The sequence below is a fragment of the Meriones unguiculatus genome, chromosome 14, assembly GCF_030254825.1.
Source record: "Meriones unguiculatus strain TT.TT164.6M chromosome 14, Bangor_MerUng_6.1, whole genome shotgun sequence".
Classification (NCBI taxonomy): domain Eukaryota; kingdom Metazoa; phylum Chordata; class Mammalia; order Rodentia; family Muridae; genus Meriones; species Meriones unguiculatus.
In genome coordinates this window covers 1,322,746-1,338,930 of record NC_083361.1, presented here as the reverse complement: position 1 = coordinate 1,338,930, position 16,185 = coordinate 1,322,746, and the positions used below count along the sequence as shown (strand labels likewise).

General features: G+C 62.6%; 2 protein-coding genes across 3 annotated transcripts in view; one reads left to right on the top strand and one right to left on the bottom strand.

Moving 5' to 3' along the window:
* Megf8 (multiple EGF like domains 8) overlaps positions 1 to 6,607 on the top strand; it is a 44,629-nt gene extending 38,022 nt beyond the window's left edge. Inside the window, 6 exon segments of the mRNA XM_021661148.2 lie at positions 113 to 283; positions 1,085 to 1,215; positions 1,575 to 1,707; positions 4,181 to 4,516; positions 4,518 to 5,347; positions 5,349 to 6,607. Of these exon segments, the coding sequence (XP_021516823.2) occupies positions 113 to 283; positions 1,085 to 1,215; positions 1,575 to 1,707; positions 4,181 to 4,516; positions 4,518 to 5,347; positions 5,349 to 5,436 (1,689 nt within the window). The 3' untranslated portion in view covers positions 5,437 to 6,607.
* Positions 6,608 to 7,999: 1,392 nt separating this feature from the next.
* Cnfn (cornifelin) lies at positions 8,000 to 9,938 on the bottom strand. Of its 2 annotated transcripts, XM_021661154.2 has the most exons (5): positions 9,876 to 9,925; positions 9,203 to 9,302; positions 8,715 to 8,825; positions 8,361 to 8,497; positions 8,000 to 8,203 (listed from the first exon to the last, which is right to left on the bottom strand). In XM_021661154.2, the coding sequence occupies exons 2-5, from the start codon at positions 9,237 to 9,239 to the stop codon at positions 8,114 to 8,116; spliced, it is 375 nt and encodes a 124-aa protein (XP_021516829.1). In that variant the 5' UTR covers positions 9,240 to 9,302; positions 9,876 to 9,925; the 3' UTR covers positions 8,000 to 8,113. The 2 variants fall into 2 exon arrangements, with proteins under 2 accessions (XP_021516829.1, XP_021516830.1); XM_021661155.2 differs by lacking the exon at positions 9,203 to 9,302 and having other exon boundaries at positions 9,876 to 9,938.
* Between the last annotated feature and the right edge of the window lie 6,247 nt (positions 9,939 to 16,185).

Below are 16,185 nucleotides of genomic sequence, written 5' to 3'. Positions count from 1 at the left end.
GGACTTGAGGGCTGGCAGCGGGGCGGCAGAGTGGACGCTGACCTGTGGCCCAGCTGGGACAGCTGTGCCCCCTGACCCCTTTCCTTTTGATGTCGTTATTCTGTGTCACCAGGGTAGCCACTGTGAGCAGTGTCTTCCGCTGTTTGTGGGTTCAGCTTTGGGGGGCGGAACCTGCCGGCCCTGCCATGCCTTCTGCCGAGGGAACAGCCTCACGTGTGTCTCCAGGAAAGAGCTCGAAATGGCCAGGAAGGAGCCAGAGAAGTACTCACTGGATCCAGAGCAGGTGAAGGGATGAGGCTATCCTGACCCCTGGTCTAAGGGAGGAGGCTGAGGCTGGACCCCTGGTCTAAGGGAGGAGGCTGAGGCTGGACCCCTGGTCTGAGGGAGGAGGCTGTCCTGGACCCTAGTCTGAGGGAGGAGGCTGAGGCTGGACCCCTAGTCTGAGGAAGGAGACTGGGCCTGGACCCCTGGGTCTGAGGGAGGAGGCTGGGCCTGGACCCCTGGTCTGAGGGAGGAGGCTGGCCTGGACCCCTGGTCTGAGGGAGGAGGCTGGGCCTGGACCCTGGTCTGAGGGAGGAGGCTGTCCTGACCCTGGGTCTGAGGGAGGAGGCTGGGCCTGGACCCCTGGGTCTGAGGGAGGAGGCTGGGCCTGGACCCTGGTCTGAGGGAGGAGGCTGGCCTGGACCCCTGGGTCTGAGGGAGGAGGCTGGCCTGGACCCTGGTCTGAGGGAGGAGGCTGGCCTGGACCGTGGTCTGAGGGAGGAGGCTGGGCCTGGACCCCTGGGTCTGAGGGAGGAGGCTGGGCCTGGACCCTGGTCTGAGGGAGGAAGCTGGCCTGGACCCCTGGGTCTGAGGGAGGAGGCTGGCCTGGACCCCTGATCGGAGGGAGGAGGCTGGGCCTGGACCCCTGGGTCTGAGGGAGGAGGCTGTCCTGCCTCCGGGTCTGAGGGAGGAGGCTGGGCCTGGACCCTGGTCTGAGGGAGGAGGCTGGCCTGGACCCTGGTCTGAGGGAGGAGGCTGGCCTGGACCGTGGTCTGAGGGAGGAGGGCCTGCCCCATGTCTCTCTATGTCCGTGCTTGGCTAGATTGAAAGCTGGGTGACAGAAGGGCCTAGTGAAGATGAAGCCGTGTGTGTCAACTGCCAGAATAACAGCTATGGGGACAAGTGTGAGAGCTGCCTCCACGGCTACTTCCTCCTGGACGGGAAGTGCACCAAGTAAGAGGCCCGGCCCTTCTCAGTGGAGGGACCCTGGGGACCTGGCCTCCCCGCCTAGCCCTGCATCGTCAGTCAGAAGTGAATGAAGCTTCAAAAAGGAGGCCAAGCAGGGGGTGAGGAGAATGAGGGAGCCGGGTGAGAGGCCTGCAGCACGGGCCACAGAGAAATTCGGAAGGAGACGGTGCTCAGAAGGCTGCTGAGGAGGGAGGTGTCAGGATCCCTCCCACTCTGTCTGCCCTTCTGAGGCTTCTGAGACAGTCCGAGCAGCTGGTCATTCAAGGGCCCCGAGGCTGGGGCGGGGGCTTGTCCTCTGGAGCCTCAGAGGTCATGGCACCCACCCTATTCTCTCCCCTCCTCAGGTGCCAGTGTAACGGCCACGCTGACACCTGTAATGAGCAGGACGGGACAGGCTGCCCGTGCCAGAACAACACGGAGACGGGTACCTGCCAGGGCAGCTCCCCCAGTGACCGCCGAGACTGCTACAAGTACCAGGTGTGTCTGGGAAGGCTGGCCGCTGGGCCAGGTGTGACTGGGAAGGCCGGCCGCTGGGCCAGGTGTGTCTGGGAAGGCCGGCCGCTGGGCCAGGTGTGACTGGGAAGGCCGGCTGCTGGGCCAGGTGTGTCTGGGAAGGCCTTCTCCTGGGCCAGGTGTCTGGGAAGGCCTTCTCCTGGGCCAGGTGTCTGGGAAGGCCGGCCGCTGGGCCAGGGGTGTCTGGGAAGGCCGGCCGCTGGGCCAGGTGTGACTGGGAAGGCCGGCCGCTGGGCCAGGTGTGACTGGGAAGGCCGGCAGCTGGGCCAGGTGTGACTGGGAAGGCCGGCAGCTGGGCCAGGGGTGTCTGGGAAGGCCGGCCGCTGGGCCAGGGGTGTCTGGGAAGGCCGGCCGCTGGGCCAGGTGCCCAGGAGCATGGGGCAGAGCTGGGAGGACGGAGAACTCTGCAGGTTGGGATGGATGTTAGCCTGTGGACTTGCTGAGCTCTGGGCAGGGTACGGACGTGGGGCCTCAGGGGCCGCAGACAGTGCCGGGCTGCAGGCTGCACGTGCCAGAAACCCACCTGAGCGTAGCTTAAGGAGAAAGCGAATACTTTGACTCTGGAAACAGGTCTTGACTGGGTACAGTGGCAGCTATTGTCTTCCAGGGCAGGAGGATCTAGAGTTCGGGGCCAGCCTGGGCCCTGAGATACGGTTTTGGCTCAGAGCCGGTGGAGCGCGGCTCAGCACGTGTATGTGCGGCAGCCCTTGAGAGGTCGAGGCAGGAGGATTAGAAGCTACACAGATTGTGACGCCAGCTCGGGCTGCATGCGCCTGTCTGTGTGACAGCAGCAGGGGGCCGCTGAGAACCTGGGGCCTGTGGTTAGGAATGCCTGCATCCGGGGCTTCACCTCAGGGGCGTTGCCCTCCCTGTCAGCTTTGCTCGCAGGGACAGTTTTGTCCCACGTGGCTTTCCCCATCAGAGACCCCAGGCTGACGGGCTCTAATTAATTCCAAGCTTAGATTTAAACGCCCTTTGTGAGCCAGGTCTGATGGCTCTGGCCTATAATCCCATTTCTTAGGAGGTTGAGGCAGGAGGATTACTGTCAGTTCTAGTCCTGCATGGTGCAAGACTCAGTCTGAAAAAACCTAACACAAAACCCCGAGGCCCATTGCTCTGTCCCGAAGCACGGGGCTGGCAGTCTGCTGTGTCCAGCTCTCGGCAGCCCGGGAGGCAGTGCTCTGCCTCTCCTCAGTCTCCTCTTTCCCAGTAGAGTTGCAGCTCTACCCCAGGAGGCTGTACTGACCTCCCCCTTTTCATCTGAGCCCGAAGTTTTGCTTTTCTGATGCGTGATTGACGGGCCCACTAGGGATGCCGGAGAGCGAGTGCAGTCAGGAAAGTGCCTGCTCCACAAGCATCAAGACCCAGGCTTGAGAAGCGGGGCGTGGTGGCGCACATCTGCAATCTCAGCATCTGGAGGCAGGGGCAGGCGGAACTCACAGAGGTCACTGAGATCTGGGCCTGCAAGCCCCTGTCTAGAGCTGCTCAGTGGTGGAGCGTTAACTGTGGCCTTTGCTAGAGGGGCCTGGAGGTCAGAGCAGACCTCCTCCAGCCCTCTGCGGGCTGCCGGGAGGAGTGTGTCCTCGGTTTTAATAGTCCCAGTCGCACTAGCCAGGTGTGCGCAGTGCCGGGTGGGCTGTGCTTTGGAGACGGTAGCTAGCGCAGCTGTGGAAGGCCAGGCGTGGCTTTGCAGAATGCAGGCGTGAGAAGAAAAGGCCCAGAGAAGTTACTGTGCGGTCAGCCGCAGGGGCTTGTGGGTAGAGCCTGGACGGACTGGAGCGGGCCCTGGGAGTTCTGGGGTGTGACAGCCTCCACCCTCCATCCCTGCACTCACTCCACACGCCCAGCGTAGGCCAGCGCTGGGCGGCACTGGAGCTCCGCAGGTAACAGCCGAGAGGAGAGTCAGGCAGTGACCAGGCCAGGCAGATCCGTGAGGGGGTAAGCTGAGGAGAAAATCTTCCGCTGAGGCCGACGTAGGCCCAGCACTTGGGAGGCTGAGGCAGGAAGATCAGAGTTCAAGACCAGCTTGGGCTACACAGCTACACATTCTGTCTCAACAACAAACCAGCAAACAAAAGCACTAGAAACGGTGTATGGTGGCCGCGGCTGAGGGCAGGATGGTGGCCATGTGTGAGGAAGGTCTCTGTGAGAAGGTGGCACTGCAGGTGGCGAAGTCACAGGTGGGCCTGCGGAGCCATCCGGCCGGGAGGGCCAGCTGTTGGAGGCCCTGGGATGGGTGCCCAGCAGTTGGGAGTCTGAGCCGGGAGTGTGACCTCAGTTCCCCGAGGCCTTGCTTCCTGTTGGGAGGGCAGGTGGTGGGCAGAGGGCCAGGCGGCGCGGCCGGAGTTTTCCCCGCGGCTGAGCCCCGGAGCCCGCGGGGTGCACGTGTGGCAGCGTGGCGCCGAGCCCCGCCCTCACGCCTCCGCCCCGTCCACAGTGCGCCAAGTGCCGCGAGTCCTTCCACGGGAGCCCCCTGGGGGGCCAGCAGTGTTACCGCCTCATCTCGGTGGAGCAGGAGTGCTGCCTGGACCCCACCTCCCAGACCAACTGCTTCCACGAGCCCAAGCGCCGGGCGCTGGGGCCGGGCCGCACCGTGCTCTTCGGCGTGCAGCCCAAGTTCACCAACGTGGACATCCGCCTGACGCTGGACGTGACCTTCGGCGCCGTGGACCTGTATGTCTCCACCTCCTATGACACCTTCGTGGTGCGCGTGGCCCCCGACACGGGCGTCCACACGGTGCACATCCAGCCGCCGCCCCCGCCGCCGCCGCCGCCCCCCGCCCCCGGCGGACGGGGGGCCCCGGGCCGCCGAGCTGGGGGCCCCAGGGACCGGGGGCGCGGCGGGAGCCGCCGAGCCGCGCGTGCGCGAGGTGTGGCCGCGGGGCCTGATCACCTACGTGACGGTGACGGAGCCATCGGCCGTGCTGGTGGTGCGCGGCGTGCGCGACCGGCTGGTGATCACCTACCCCCACGAGCACCACGCCCTCAAGTCCAGCCGCTTCTACCTGCTGCTGCTGGGCGTGGGCGACCCCGGCGCGCCCGGCGCCAACGGCTCGGCCGACTCGCAGGGCCTGCTCTTCTTCCGGCAGGACCAGGCGCACATCGACCTGTTCGTCTTCTTCTCCGTGTTCTTCTCCTGCTTCTTCCTCTTCCTCTCCCTCTGTGTGCTCCTCTGGAAGGCCAAGCAGGCCCTGGACCAGCGGCAGGAGCAGCGGCGGCACCTGCAGGAGATGACCAAGATGGCCAGCCGCCCCTTTGCCAAGGTCACGGTCTGCTTCCCCCCGGACCCGGGCCCCGCGCCTGCCTGGAAGCCCGCGGGGCTCCCGCCGCCCGCCTTCCGCCGCTCCGAGCCCTTCCTCACGCCGCTGCTGCTGACGGGCGCCGGGGGCCCCTGGGGGCCCCTGGGGGGCGGCTGCTGCCCGCCCGCGCTCCCGGCCCCCGCCGGCCTGCGCGCCGGGCCCATCACCCTGGAGCCCACGGAGGACGGCATGGCGGGCGTGGCCACGCTGCTGCTGCAGCTGCCCGGCGGCCCCCACGCACCCAACGGGGCCTGCCTCGGCTCAGCCCTCGTCACGCTGCGCCACAGGCTGCACGAGTACGGCGGGGGGCGGCGGCGGCGGCGGCGGGCACGGCGGGGGCGGCGGCCGGAAGGGGCTGCTGAGCCAGGACAACCTCACCAGCATGTCCCTTTGACCCGTCGAGGGTCCTCGCTCCGCATGGGCAGCCCGGACAGTCCTCACCGCGGCTCCCTCGCCCCAGGCTCCCCCTCTGTTCTGCACTTAGCAACTATTTATTGAGCATCGCTCAGCACAGCCCAGTTGCGGGCACAGCGAAGCAGGTGTGACGGGGGCTCCCCTCCCGGGTGGGACCTGGGTTCTCGCAGAAGGGGCTGAGCACACAGACACAGGCTCAGAGAAGTGGCTCCAGGCCTTAGAGTGTGGCACTGAGGGCTTATGGGAAGGGTCGAAACTCGCCGAGGAGGGACGGACGGACGGAGGGAAGGTCTTTGGGAAGTTAATTCAGAGTTGAGGGAAAGGCTGAAAGTCCCGAGGCTGGAACCGCCTGTTCTGTCAGAGGAGCTGGGAACCTGGAGCCCAGTCAGTGTGAGGTGAGCCGGGGCAGACGGGACCTTGGAGCTCAGGCGCAGCAGTGGGAAGCTGTTGGCCAGCTCTGTGGTGGGCAGTGAGGACCACGTTGAAGGCTCCCTAGGCCGCAGAGGCCGCAGGAGGGTGATGCAGGCCGAGTGACCGGATGTGGCGGATGTTAGGGAAAGGAGGAGGACAGGCAGAGTGGCCTCTGTCCTAAGATGGGCAGACTGGGCACTGTGGGAAAATGAGTTCACTGTGGGCGAGAGTCGGGGTTCCTGCAGAGCGGCTGAGTGTAGTGGGTTGTGCTGGCGAAGGACCCCCAGAGTAGGAGCGTTCCTGGCTGCTGTCTGCCCTGGGCTGCAGGGGCTGAGTTCGTTGGAAACTCAGGCTGATTTCCGGGGAGCCTCAGGAGATGCCTGAGAGGCTCACCCCACCCTGGCGGGTGGGGGTCCCTGGAGGGGCCATCATTTGGTTCTCTTTCTTGAGTCTTTGGGGCTCTCTCCAGAGACCACCCCAACCTGGCTCAACTCTTTTGGACTCAGGAGCTCTTCTGCTTAGGACCCCTTCCCTGAATCCTAGGCAGTGCCCTGAGCTTGGGGCTCTTGCTCTTCCAGCTGCTGCTTTGGTCCTGGGGTGGGGGTTGGGCCAGCCTCTTTCCAATGCTGGGGTTACCCCAGTCGGAGAGGTCCTTGCTACTGTGTGCATGCCAGAGAGCAGGGCTCACAGCTCAACAGGAGGGCGACTGAAGCAACAAATAAAGTGTCAGAAAGACTCCACACTGGTGTCTGCTTGCCCTGAGTGTGCAGGGAGGGAGGGAGGGAGGGAGGGCTGGCTGGGCTGGGCAGCGGAGCCTGAGTCCCGTCCTGGTCCCACTCCAAGCCCGGAGCCTGCATCGGCTCTGCCCTCCTTGGCAAGTATAGCGCAACATCTCCAGAGGAGAGATGAGCGCAGAGGGCAGGGCGCCTCTGTTCCTGCCTCAGTTTGGCTCAGGGAGAAACATGACCTGTGTCCCAGGCACTGTCACAGGTGAGAAGTCTGCGGTGCAGAGCAGAAACCATTATGTTCTGACTGGAGGCCCGAGCGCGGGGAACCGGAGGCCCGAGCGTGGGGAACTGGCCATGCTGGTGGGTACAATGCAGCTGGACATGGACGAGCATCTCTGAAGCAAGCTGGCAGCATCAGAGCTGAAAAGCCTCGTGCTAACGTCTTAGCCCTCAGCCCTGGCTGTGCCGAAGGGAGGAGGGCAGAGGCCCCGCTCGGAGCTCCGCCCTCGGCCTCAGCTTGGCCCGGATCTCTTGCTGCAGATGTTCAGCAGGGCGCTTTCTCTTGGGTGCACCGCCAAGGCCATGGCAGGCTGGCTTGGGAGACCTTGATGCCCACATGGCCCGGGAGTCACTCTGGCCCCATGTAAGCTGCTGACGGCGCCCGCCCTGTCATATGTGAACATAAAGCTGGCTTTTAAAAGTATCTGTTTATGTATGTATGTATACATGTGGTGCACGGACCCGCGAGGTCAGAAGGTCATCAGGTCCCCTGGCACAGGAGTTCCTGGCAGTTGTGAGCTGCTGTGGGGTCCTGTGATGCAAACTCAGCTCAGGAGCACCCAGAGCCCTTAACCACTGAAGCATCTCTCCAGCCCTTCACCGGCAGTGGTGAGGACAGGTTCAGAAGGTTTATAAATTCACCAGGAACGTGAAGTGGCAGGGCCAAGACTGGTGCCGGGAATTCTGACCCGAGGTGTTCCGCTCCCTTCGCACGGCGCAATGGCAGTGGACTTTGATGGGCAAGCTTATGAAGGACTACCCATGGGACCTTCCCCTGAAGGCCCCTCTCGTCTGGAGGCTGATGGGAGAACAGGTTAGGGGGGAATCCAGCTCCCTCCCCTGCCCTCTGGGCCCTGTGTGTGTGTGTGTACGCGCGCGCGTGCGCCCAGCACCCACACACACAAAAGTTAAAATCTTTTAAAAAGTCTAAAGATGCTGGCTGAGCAGGGGAGAGCATTATTTGACGAGATCCTCTGGCTTAAGTGGGCCGAGCTTAGGCCTTCTGCAGCCTGGGGATCTGGTGGCTTTGCCTTGTGCCAGCCCACCCCGTCTGACACGCGTCTTTCGCGCACCCTGCCCCCCCCCCCGCCCACCTCCCCCGCGACCAGGAAAAGCAGGCGTGGGTGGGCTGGCTTCGGGTTTTATTGTGTTTTTCTGGCGCGGGGACAGCGGCCGGTGGGACAGGGAGCGGGATGGGGTAGGAGTGGCCGGCGGGCGGCGGGCTCGGGAGCAGCCTCCTCACTCCCGGATCTTCAGTTCCCGCGCCATCTGGCAGAGGGCGCAGGGCAGGCAGAAGGTGAGGGCAGCCCAGTCGTGCCCGACGGAACCCTGCGGTGGGAAGGAGGAAGGGGTGTGTGTCAGAGCCTCGCCGCCCCACCCTGCGCGCACCCCCCCGCGTCCCGCGCGCGCAGCCCCCGCGTCCCGGGTCAGAGCCTCCCCACCCCGCCCCTCCCCGCCCCGCCGCAGCCCGGCCGCCCGCCCGCACCTGGATGTGGTAGCGCTCGCGCATGCCCGTGCGCAGGGAGTGCAGGCCCCCGGGCAGGTAGGGCGCGCAGCAGCACTCCCCGAAGTCGTCGGAGATGCGGCAGGCGAGGCACAGCGGCGCGAAGGTGCCGCACAGACCTGCGGGGACGGGACGGTCAGCGCCGGGCCTGCCGTGCCCCGAGGGCACACGCGGTGGCACGGAGGGTCTGAGGGCCCCGGAGGGCGGCAGGGTCCGCGGGGGGCCCGGATGGGAGCGTGAGGAGGCTGGGGCAGGGCGGAGCGGGCCGCTTCACCGCTCCCAGGCGGCGGGAAAGGCGCGGGAGGGGTGGGGCGCGTCCCCCTCGCGCGGACTCACACACAGGCATGTCGTTGCAGCAGTCCGTGAGGCCCGTGTGCCAGTCGCTGAGCTGGGTCTGGTAGCAGGTGCTGGCGCACTGCGGCTGACTGGTCACTGGGTAGGACATGGCTGTGGCGGGAGCGAGGGGGTCAGCGGCGGGCCAGGGCCCCCGGGGCCACCCCGGCCGCCTTCCCTCTGCCGGGCAGTCTGGGCAGGCCACTGGCCGCCTACTCAAGGAAGCATTGCCGCGCCTCCCATTCCCGTCTGCCACACTGGGCCGTCAACAGCCCTGTCTGTCCCTGCCGCTGCTGCCAGCTCTGCATCCTGTCGTGCCAAGGCTGAGAGGAAAGGTGGGCACCGCAGCGGGGCAGAGCCTGGACTGGCTACCACCTCCTCCTCCAACACCGGGCGCCAGCATGTTAGGGGCCTCTGGGGCAGAGGCAGGTGCCCCGGGGAGGGAGACGCCAGGTCCCTGGCACCCAGAAGGTTGCTGCCAGCGATCCCACCTTTGCCTTTCACGTGGTCGTGCATCTCAAACTGCATCTCGCTGGCCCTGGGGAGGTGGCTGCTGTGTGAGCGGCTGCAGGGGATGGCTGTCCAGGGAGGCTGGAGATGGGCGGGGGAGGGCAAGGGGCTAGGGCACTGGGGGCTGGGCTCTCGGGGGAAGGGTGCTGAAGAGAAAGAGGCCAGGTTAGCCTGTTGGCTGGTATGGGTAGGGGCGAGCAACGCGCCCATCGTCTTGACAGCTGCCCGACAGACCCCAGAGGACCCTCCTGGGAGCAGAGACAGTTGGAGAGAGACAGCGAGAGCAAGAGACAGGAACAGGTGTGGCAGAGACAGGTGGGAAAGAGCTGTGGGCCGGATGTGGCAGAGACAGTGCTAGTGACGTCCACAGGTGTCCGTGTTGCCTCTGCCAGCGGCTTCATGGAGGGCCACAGGCTCAGAGATGAGGAGGAACGGGCCAAACAGGAGATTGGACGCCGGGTCCCAGAAGTTCTCCGTTCACCTCAGTACCAGTTAGGTTGGAAAGGCGAGACTGGGAAGATGAGGCATTGCAAAAGAGCAAGATGCTGCTGGTCACCACAGTCGAGGCGAGAAAGGAGAGAGCTGCGAGCCAGGAGGCAGAGGGCAGACCCAGGCGCCCTGACTGCGAGCCGGGCCGGGAGAAGCTGCTCCTACCTGCAGAGCCGAGGGGCTGGAGATGGAGTTCCCGGTGATGCGGTGATGATGGTGACACGCACTCAGTTCTCAGCCACAGGCCGGGGCTGCTTATATGAGCCAGGCCACACAGCCTGGGCGGGGCTCCGACAGAGGGAGCCTAGCCGGTCTGCCTGACCCTCTTCCCTCCGCCCGCCTGGATTTTCCACCCTCCCTCTTCATTCCCCACACCCCACCTCCCCTCCTGTCTCATGTCTCAGGACTGAAGGCCTGGGGCAGAGGAGAGTCAGGAGTGGGAAGAGAGAAACAGAGAGCCAGGCATGGAGAATGGAGATATTCAAGGGGGACCCAAAGAGAAGGGAAGATGGAGATGGATGGGGAGGAGAGGGGTGGGGACAGGGACGGAAGAGTGACAGGAAGATGGGGAAAGGGGATCCGGAGGGATGGAGATGTTGAGAGACAAGTGCAGATCTGGAGAGAAATCATGAAAAATGAATTAGGGGTGACCCAGGTGGGCTGAGGGCAGGGCCAGAGGGGCAGTGAGGCAGGGGGAGAGCGAGGGATGGGAAGAGGAGGGGAAGGCCTGTCCTGCTGCACGTGGGGTGCGGGGCTTCCCCTGAGGTGCTTCTCGTCTTGTCGTGTTGAAGGGGAAGAGGGGACGCTGTTCTCAGCTCAAGGCCCGGAGACACGGGGCAGTGGGAGACAGTGTGCTTTAGGGAGAGACTTGTGGGGACCAAGGTGAATGCACTCGTACCTCACCTCCAGGTGGGAAGGGAGGCAGCCGGGGATGGACAGGAAAACAGGCTGTGCCAGGCCTCTGCCACAACCTGGGTGCTGTGGCAGCGGAGAGGGGGTGCTCTGGGATGTGAGTCTGAGGGAGGAGGCTGTCCTGACCCCTGGTCTGAGGGAGGAGGCTGGCCTGAGCCCTGGTCTGAGGGAGGAGGCTGTCCTGACCCCTGGTCTGAGGGAGGAGGCTGGGCCTGGACCCCTGTTCTGAGGGAGGAGGCTGTCCTGGACCCCTGGTCTGGGGGAGGAGGCTGGGGTCTGGAACCTGGGTTTGAGGGAGGATTCTGGACCCCTGAACCGAGGGAGGAGGCTGAGCCTGGGCGTCTGAATCTGAAGGAGGGTCTGGACCCTGATGCCCCTGGTCTAGGCTGTGTATTCCTGGAGAGTCAGATTGAAATCTCCAACGTGGTAGCCTTCCAGGGCGAAGAGGCTGGGTCTTGGGTACTTGATTCACCAAGGTTCCCCCCAACAGGCCTGACAGGGTTGCAGGTGACTCAATGGGGAAGTGGCCTTAGAGTTGGGTGGGGTTCCTCCATGGGTGTCACCCCCCAAATATAGGAGGCACCAGAAAATTGGGTGTCACTTCTACAAAAGGTTGTGTCACGGTGCCACAGCCTGTGGCCCTGAGGTGACAGCAGAGTGCTCGCCCGCTGGCTCGCAGTCCTGGGGCCTTCCTCAGCTTTCTCTGCATGCCCAGCCTTTGTTGCCCGGAACCACTGACATGGCTGGCCGGCCCAGGCCTATGTGCTTGTGCATGTCTGTCCCCTGGCGTGGGCCTCCATGCATGGCCAGCGTTTCCCACTTCCGTTCCGAGCCCCTGTCTCCCCGTCTCCGGGTCTTTCCTCTCCAGCTCTAAGTAGGTTCTGGTCTTCTCCCTCCCTCCTCCCTCTTCTTCTCCCTCCTTCAGTTTCTTGTTTGGTTTTTGTGACAGGCTCCTCTGTAGCCCAGGCTGGCCTCCAACTCACTGTGTAGCTGAGGATGACCCTGAACATCTTCACCTCCAAGTACTGAGCACACAAACAAAATTATAGCATCTGGTGTGAGGATCAAACCCGGGGCTCTGTCCGTGCGACCCACGCAGTCTGCTGACCGAGCCACATCCCCGACGAGCTTCCTTCCCTCTTTTCCTGAGGCAGGTTTACTCCGTGTGTAGCTAGGCTGTCCTTAAACTCATGGTGCTCCTCCTGCCTTGGCCTCCGGAGTCTTGGATTGCAGGCGCGAGCTGCCACACCCCTCTCTACTTGGCTTTGCACGTCCATTTTGACTTGTGTGTGCCCACGTTTCTTGGTCTCTCCTCCCGGACCCCGGGTCTGGGCTTTCTCATCCTGGGGTCTCTGTCTATCACGGGCTTTCTCCTCATCTGTCCCCTTCTCCAGGCCTGCCCTCTGTGACATGGCCCCTTCCCCATACCACCTCAGAAAAAGGACAGCGAGTGACTCAGGCTCAGTCATACCTGAGGACCACGGCCCCCAAGATGACAGCCTGAGTCACCTGAAGTTTACCGACAGCCTGGGGCCCCCAATTAGATACACCACTCATACCAGGAAACAGGGGCTGGGAAGTGAGGGGAGGTGGCCTGAACTGGGGGAGGGGAAAGAGATCCAAAAGATGAGGTTGGGGAGCTGGGGAGTTGCTCGGAATGCAACCAGGAAGGGTTTGACCTTCTCCCCTTGACTGGTGGACACGTGAAATACACAGTGCTCGGTTCAACTTTAAGACATGTAAAGCTTTTCTGCATCAATCTCTGTTCTGCCTGGATGTGTGTCTGCGCCAGGACTGAGCCTGGTGCCCACAGAGGCCACGGGGGGCGTTAGCTTCCTTGGAGCTGGAATTACAGACTGCTGTGAGCTGCCCCGTGGGCCTTCCAGAGAGCAGCGCTTTCAGCGGCCGCCCACCCTTCCAGCCCCTTCATTCAGTTTCTTGTTTTGTTTTTAACATTTGACTTTTCTTTTTAATTGTATGTGAGCACGTATTCATGTGTGAGCTGAGCTCAGAGGGCCACTCGTTGGTTCTCTGGGCTTGAACTCGGGTCGTCGGGCTTGGTTGGCAGTGTCTTACCTGCTGAGCCGTCTCGCTGCCTCGCAACAGAACAGTGGCCGGAGGCAGAGGCGGGCAGATCTCTGTGTGTTCCAGGCCAGCCTGGTCCACAGAGTGAGTCCAGGACTACAACAAACAAGTCCAGCTGTGTTTTGAGACGAAGCCTCGGCTGTCCTCGAACCTGGGATCTTCCTGCCCCAGCATGAGGGCTGGAATTGCGCGCGTGCACGCTTGGTTCAGCTGGACTTTCAGAGCAACAGCGAACAGGGCGTTGTACATGGGAGGGAGTGCACTTCGGCAGCAAGTGCTGGAAATTCAGAGGGTGCTGGGCTGCTTGTGTCCTAGTCTCCGGAACGGGAGCTCTTCCTTCTACAGCAAAAGCCAGTGTGGCCGGGGGCCTGCGCTCCCAGCGGCTGGGTGTCCTGGTGCCAGCCTCCCTTCACCTCCCTGAGTGTGTGCCTGGCACGCGTGCGCGCGCGCACACACACACCACACCACAGCCTCGGTACACAGACTCTGGTTTCCAGCTGTCTCTCTCTGGAATCCAGGCACCCACAGCTGAGCGCGGTTGCCCAACACGGGTTTCACAGGCAGAACGGGTTGTGCCATCCGCGGCCCTGGTGGAACCAGTCTGGCGGAGAGGACCAGTAGGCCCCCCTTTCTACCCTAAGCCTGCTGTTTCCTTGAGGGCCAACCCAGCCGAACGGGAGGGACTCGGAGCTCTGGGCGCGTCGCTCGCTGCCTGGTTTGGGTGTGTTGTGTTTCTCCGTGAGGTTATGACTATGTGACATTGAAAAAGAAGTCTTTTCTGCAGAGTTCCTTTGTGTAGCCCGGGCGTCTCCTGAACCCACTAGGTAGCCTGATCTGGCCTCAGACTGAGGGCTGGAACTACGTACTCTCTGCTTTTTGTTCATTTGTTTGTTCGTTCGAGGTTTCTGGTTTGGTTTTAGCTTTCTGAGACAGGGTCACTATTGTAGTGTAAGCTGTTTAACTCTTTCAAACAGCTGTCATTCCTGGGCCGCCGAAATGGCTCCGTGCGGAGGGTGCTTGCTGCCAGCCTAGTCCAGATTCCACACGGGGAAAGGAAATGAACCCCTGCAACTTTTCTTCTGCCTCCTACCTGCTGGTTCCGGCCCAGCCCGTGCACAAACAAACAAACAAACAAACAAGCAAACGTGCACTCGGAAGCCAGGGGCGCCTCTATGGAGTCAGTTTCTGAGATGGAACCAGGGTCAGCGCAGGTCAGCGTGGGTCAGCGTGGGTCGCTCGGCCCCTTGAGCAGAGAAGAACATCACGGACGCTCCTGAGAGCACAGACGGCCCTGAGACCTCAGCCTGGACGTCTGAGAGCGTGGATGGCCGTGGCCTCCGCGGTGGAGTGCTGGGCCAGGGGAAGGGCTGGTGACCTCCCCTTGGAAGGGAGAAGGTCCTAGAACGAGGTCACCCCAAGGCTCTGCCAGACATTCCGCCCGCCGTGCCCCTGCCCTGCCTGCCCGTGACCCTGGAGACTCAGTGTGCTTGGACGGCGTGAGGTGTCGGTCATGTGTGCTCCTGAAGAACCTGCTGAATTCATCCCTTTTTTCTAAGTCGCTCTGGATATACTCTTCCTGTGGTCTGTGTGCCCCCTCTGTCGGGGAGTAGAGAAAGTCAACGAACGACCACAGAGCCCAAGGGAGGGCGCAATCTGCCGGGCCCCAGGCTCGTCTCCAACTTTCAGTCTTCTTGATTCGGTGCTAGGATCACCAGTGTGCCCGGCTGGGGGGCATGTGTGTCACGGCAGTGTGCATGGCCGTGGGGCGTGTGTCACGGCAGTGTGCCTGGCTGTGGGCGTGTGTCACAGCATACAGCAGTGTGCCCGGCTGTGAGGTGCCTGTATTTACCGAGAGATAACCTCAGGTTATAGACTTTCAAGCCAGGAAACCTGGGTTTTAATCGCGATTGAGCCATTGCTGTTTTGTTTTATTCCCTTTGTGTGTGTTACAGTATACATGTGAAGGTCAGAGGTCAGCTTGGGGGACCTGGGGCCCACGCTCAGGCCGTAGCCTCCGGCTGTGGGCCGTGATTTCCCATCTCAGCATTGATTGTTTCTCAGCACCGCCGAGAGGTCTGGACACGATGCTGGCGTGAAAGGCTTGGAGCTGTGCGTGGAAACACGTGGGGACGACGGTGCCACTCTGTGTCCAGCCTGCTGCTCTGGGTACAAGGATGGAACCCAAGGGTCTAGCTCAGACCCCTCCTGTGCTTCCCAGCGGCTGCTCAGGTCAGCTGCGCTGGCCCCGGCCTATGTCAGGGCTGTTTCTGTCAGCGTGTGGCTCTGTGGTGGCGGCACTGTCTGTCTGTCTGTGGGTGCCGACTCTGTGGTGGGGGCACTGTCTGTCTGTCTGTGGGTGCGGCTCTGTGGTGGGGGCACTGTCTGTCTGTCTGTGGGTGCGGCTCTGTGTTGGGGGCACTGTCTGTCTGTCAGCATGCGGCTCTGTGGTGGCGGCACTGTCTGTCTGTCTGTGGGTGCCGGCTCTGTGGTGGTGGCACTGTCTCTGTCACATGCCTGACTTGTGAGGGCTGCTGTTCCCTGTGGTCTTGCACCTCTGACCCAGGCGCTGGGAGTCTTGAGAGCACATCTTTCAGTCCCAGAGGGTTCTGGGAAGCTGAGAGCCCCAGCATCCGCTCAGGAGGGTTGGTGTCCCCATGGCTTGTGGAGAAACACAGGCTGAAAGGGAAGGTCTGGGAGCCTGGTGGCAGCTCAGGGGGCGAGGGCAGGGTGGGGAAGAGCCTGGCAGGCAAGGTCTGGAGTCTGCTGGAGTCTCACCACCCCAGGAAGATCAGTGTCCACCAGGGCTACAGCAGCAGCTCTGTGACGGGCAAGCCGGTCCCGAGTGCTCGCGTGCTGAGGCGGGTCCCCCAGATTAAAGGACAGAGGCTGAGGAAGGGCCTCCCAGCCTGGGGACCGTGAGTCACTCTCTTATCACCCCTCGCTGTGTAATGGCAGAGTTGCCTTGTCCTAATCACTGCTTTTGACCCCAGCTCGGCCCAACACCCACAGCGAGACTTGGACAAGGCTGAAACCATGGAGTGTGGGGGTCCCGGGAGTCCTCATCTTTGGCCCCGCCTCTCCCAGCCCCTAGGGTGTAGCCTCTAGGCCCGTCCGGGGTCTCAGCCCTCCCACCCCTCTGGTCTCCTTTTTCCCTGGGCCTGCTTTATTTGTTATCTTCATCTGTGTGCCCTTCATACCTGTATCGTTTCCCTCCACGTATCTTGATCGGCCTGCCCTGGACCTCAATTTTCTCAGGTGTAAAACGGGGATAATAATAATAATGACACCAGTGATGTTCCAGCCACTCAGAACCGTGAGGAAAACATGGAATAATTATGTGAAACGCTCCAGCGCAGAACCCGGGTCACAGTAAACTCTGCAAGAGAACTGTTATTACTGTTTTATTATTTTTAATCTCTTCTTTGGCATCTTTGTTTGTTTTTCTCTTTGTCTCCTCCTTATCCTCGCCTCTCCTCCC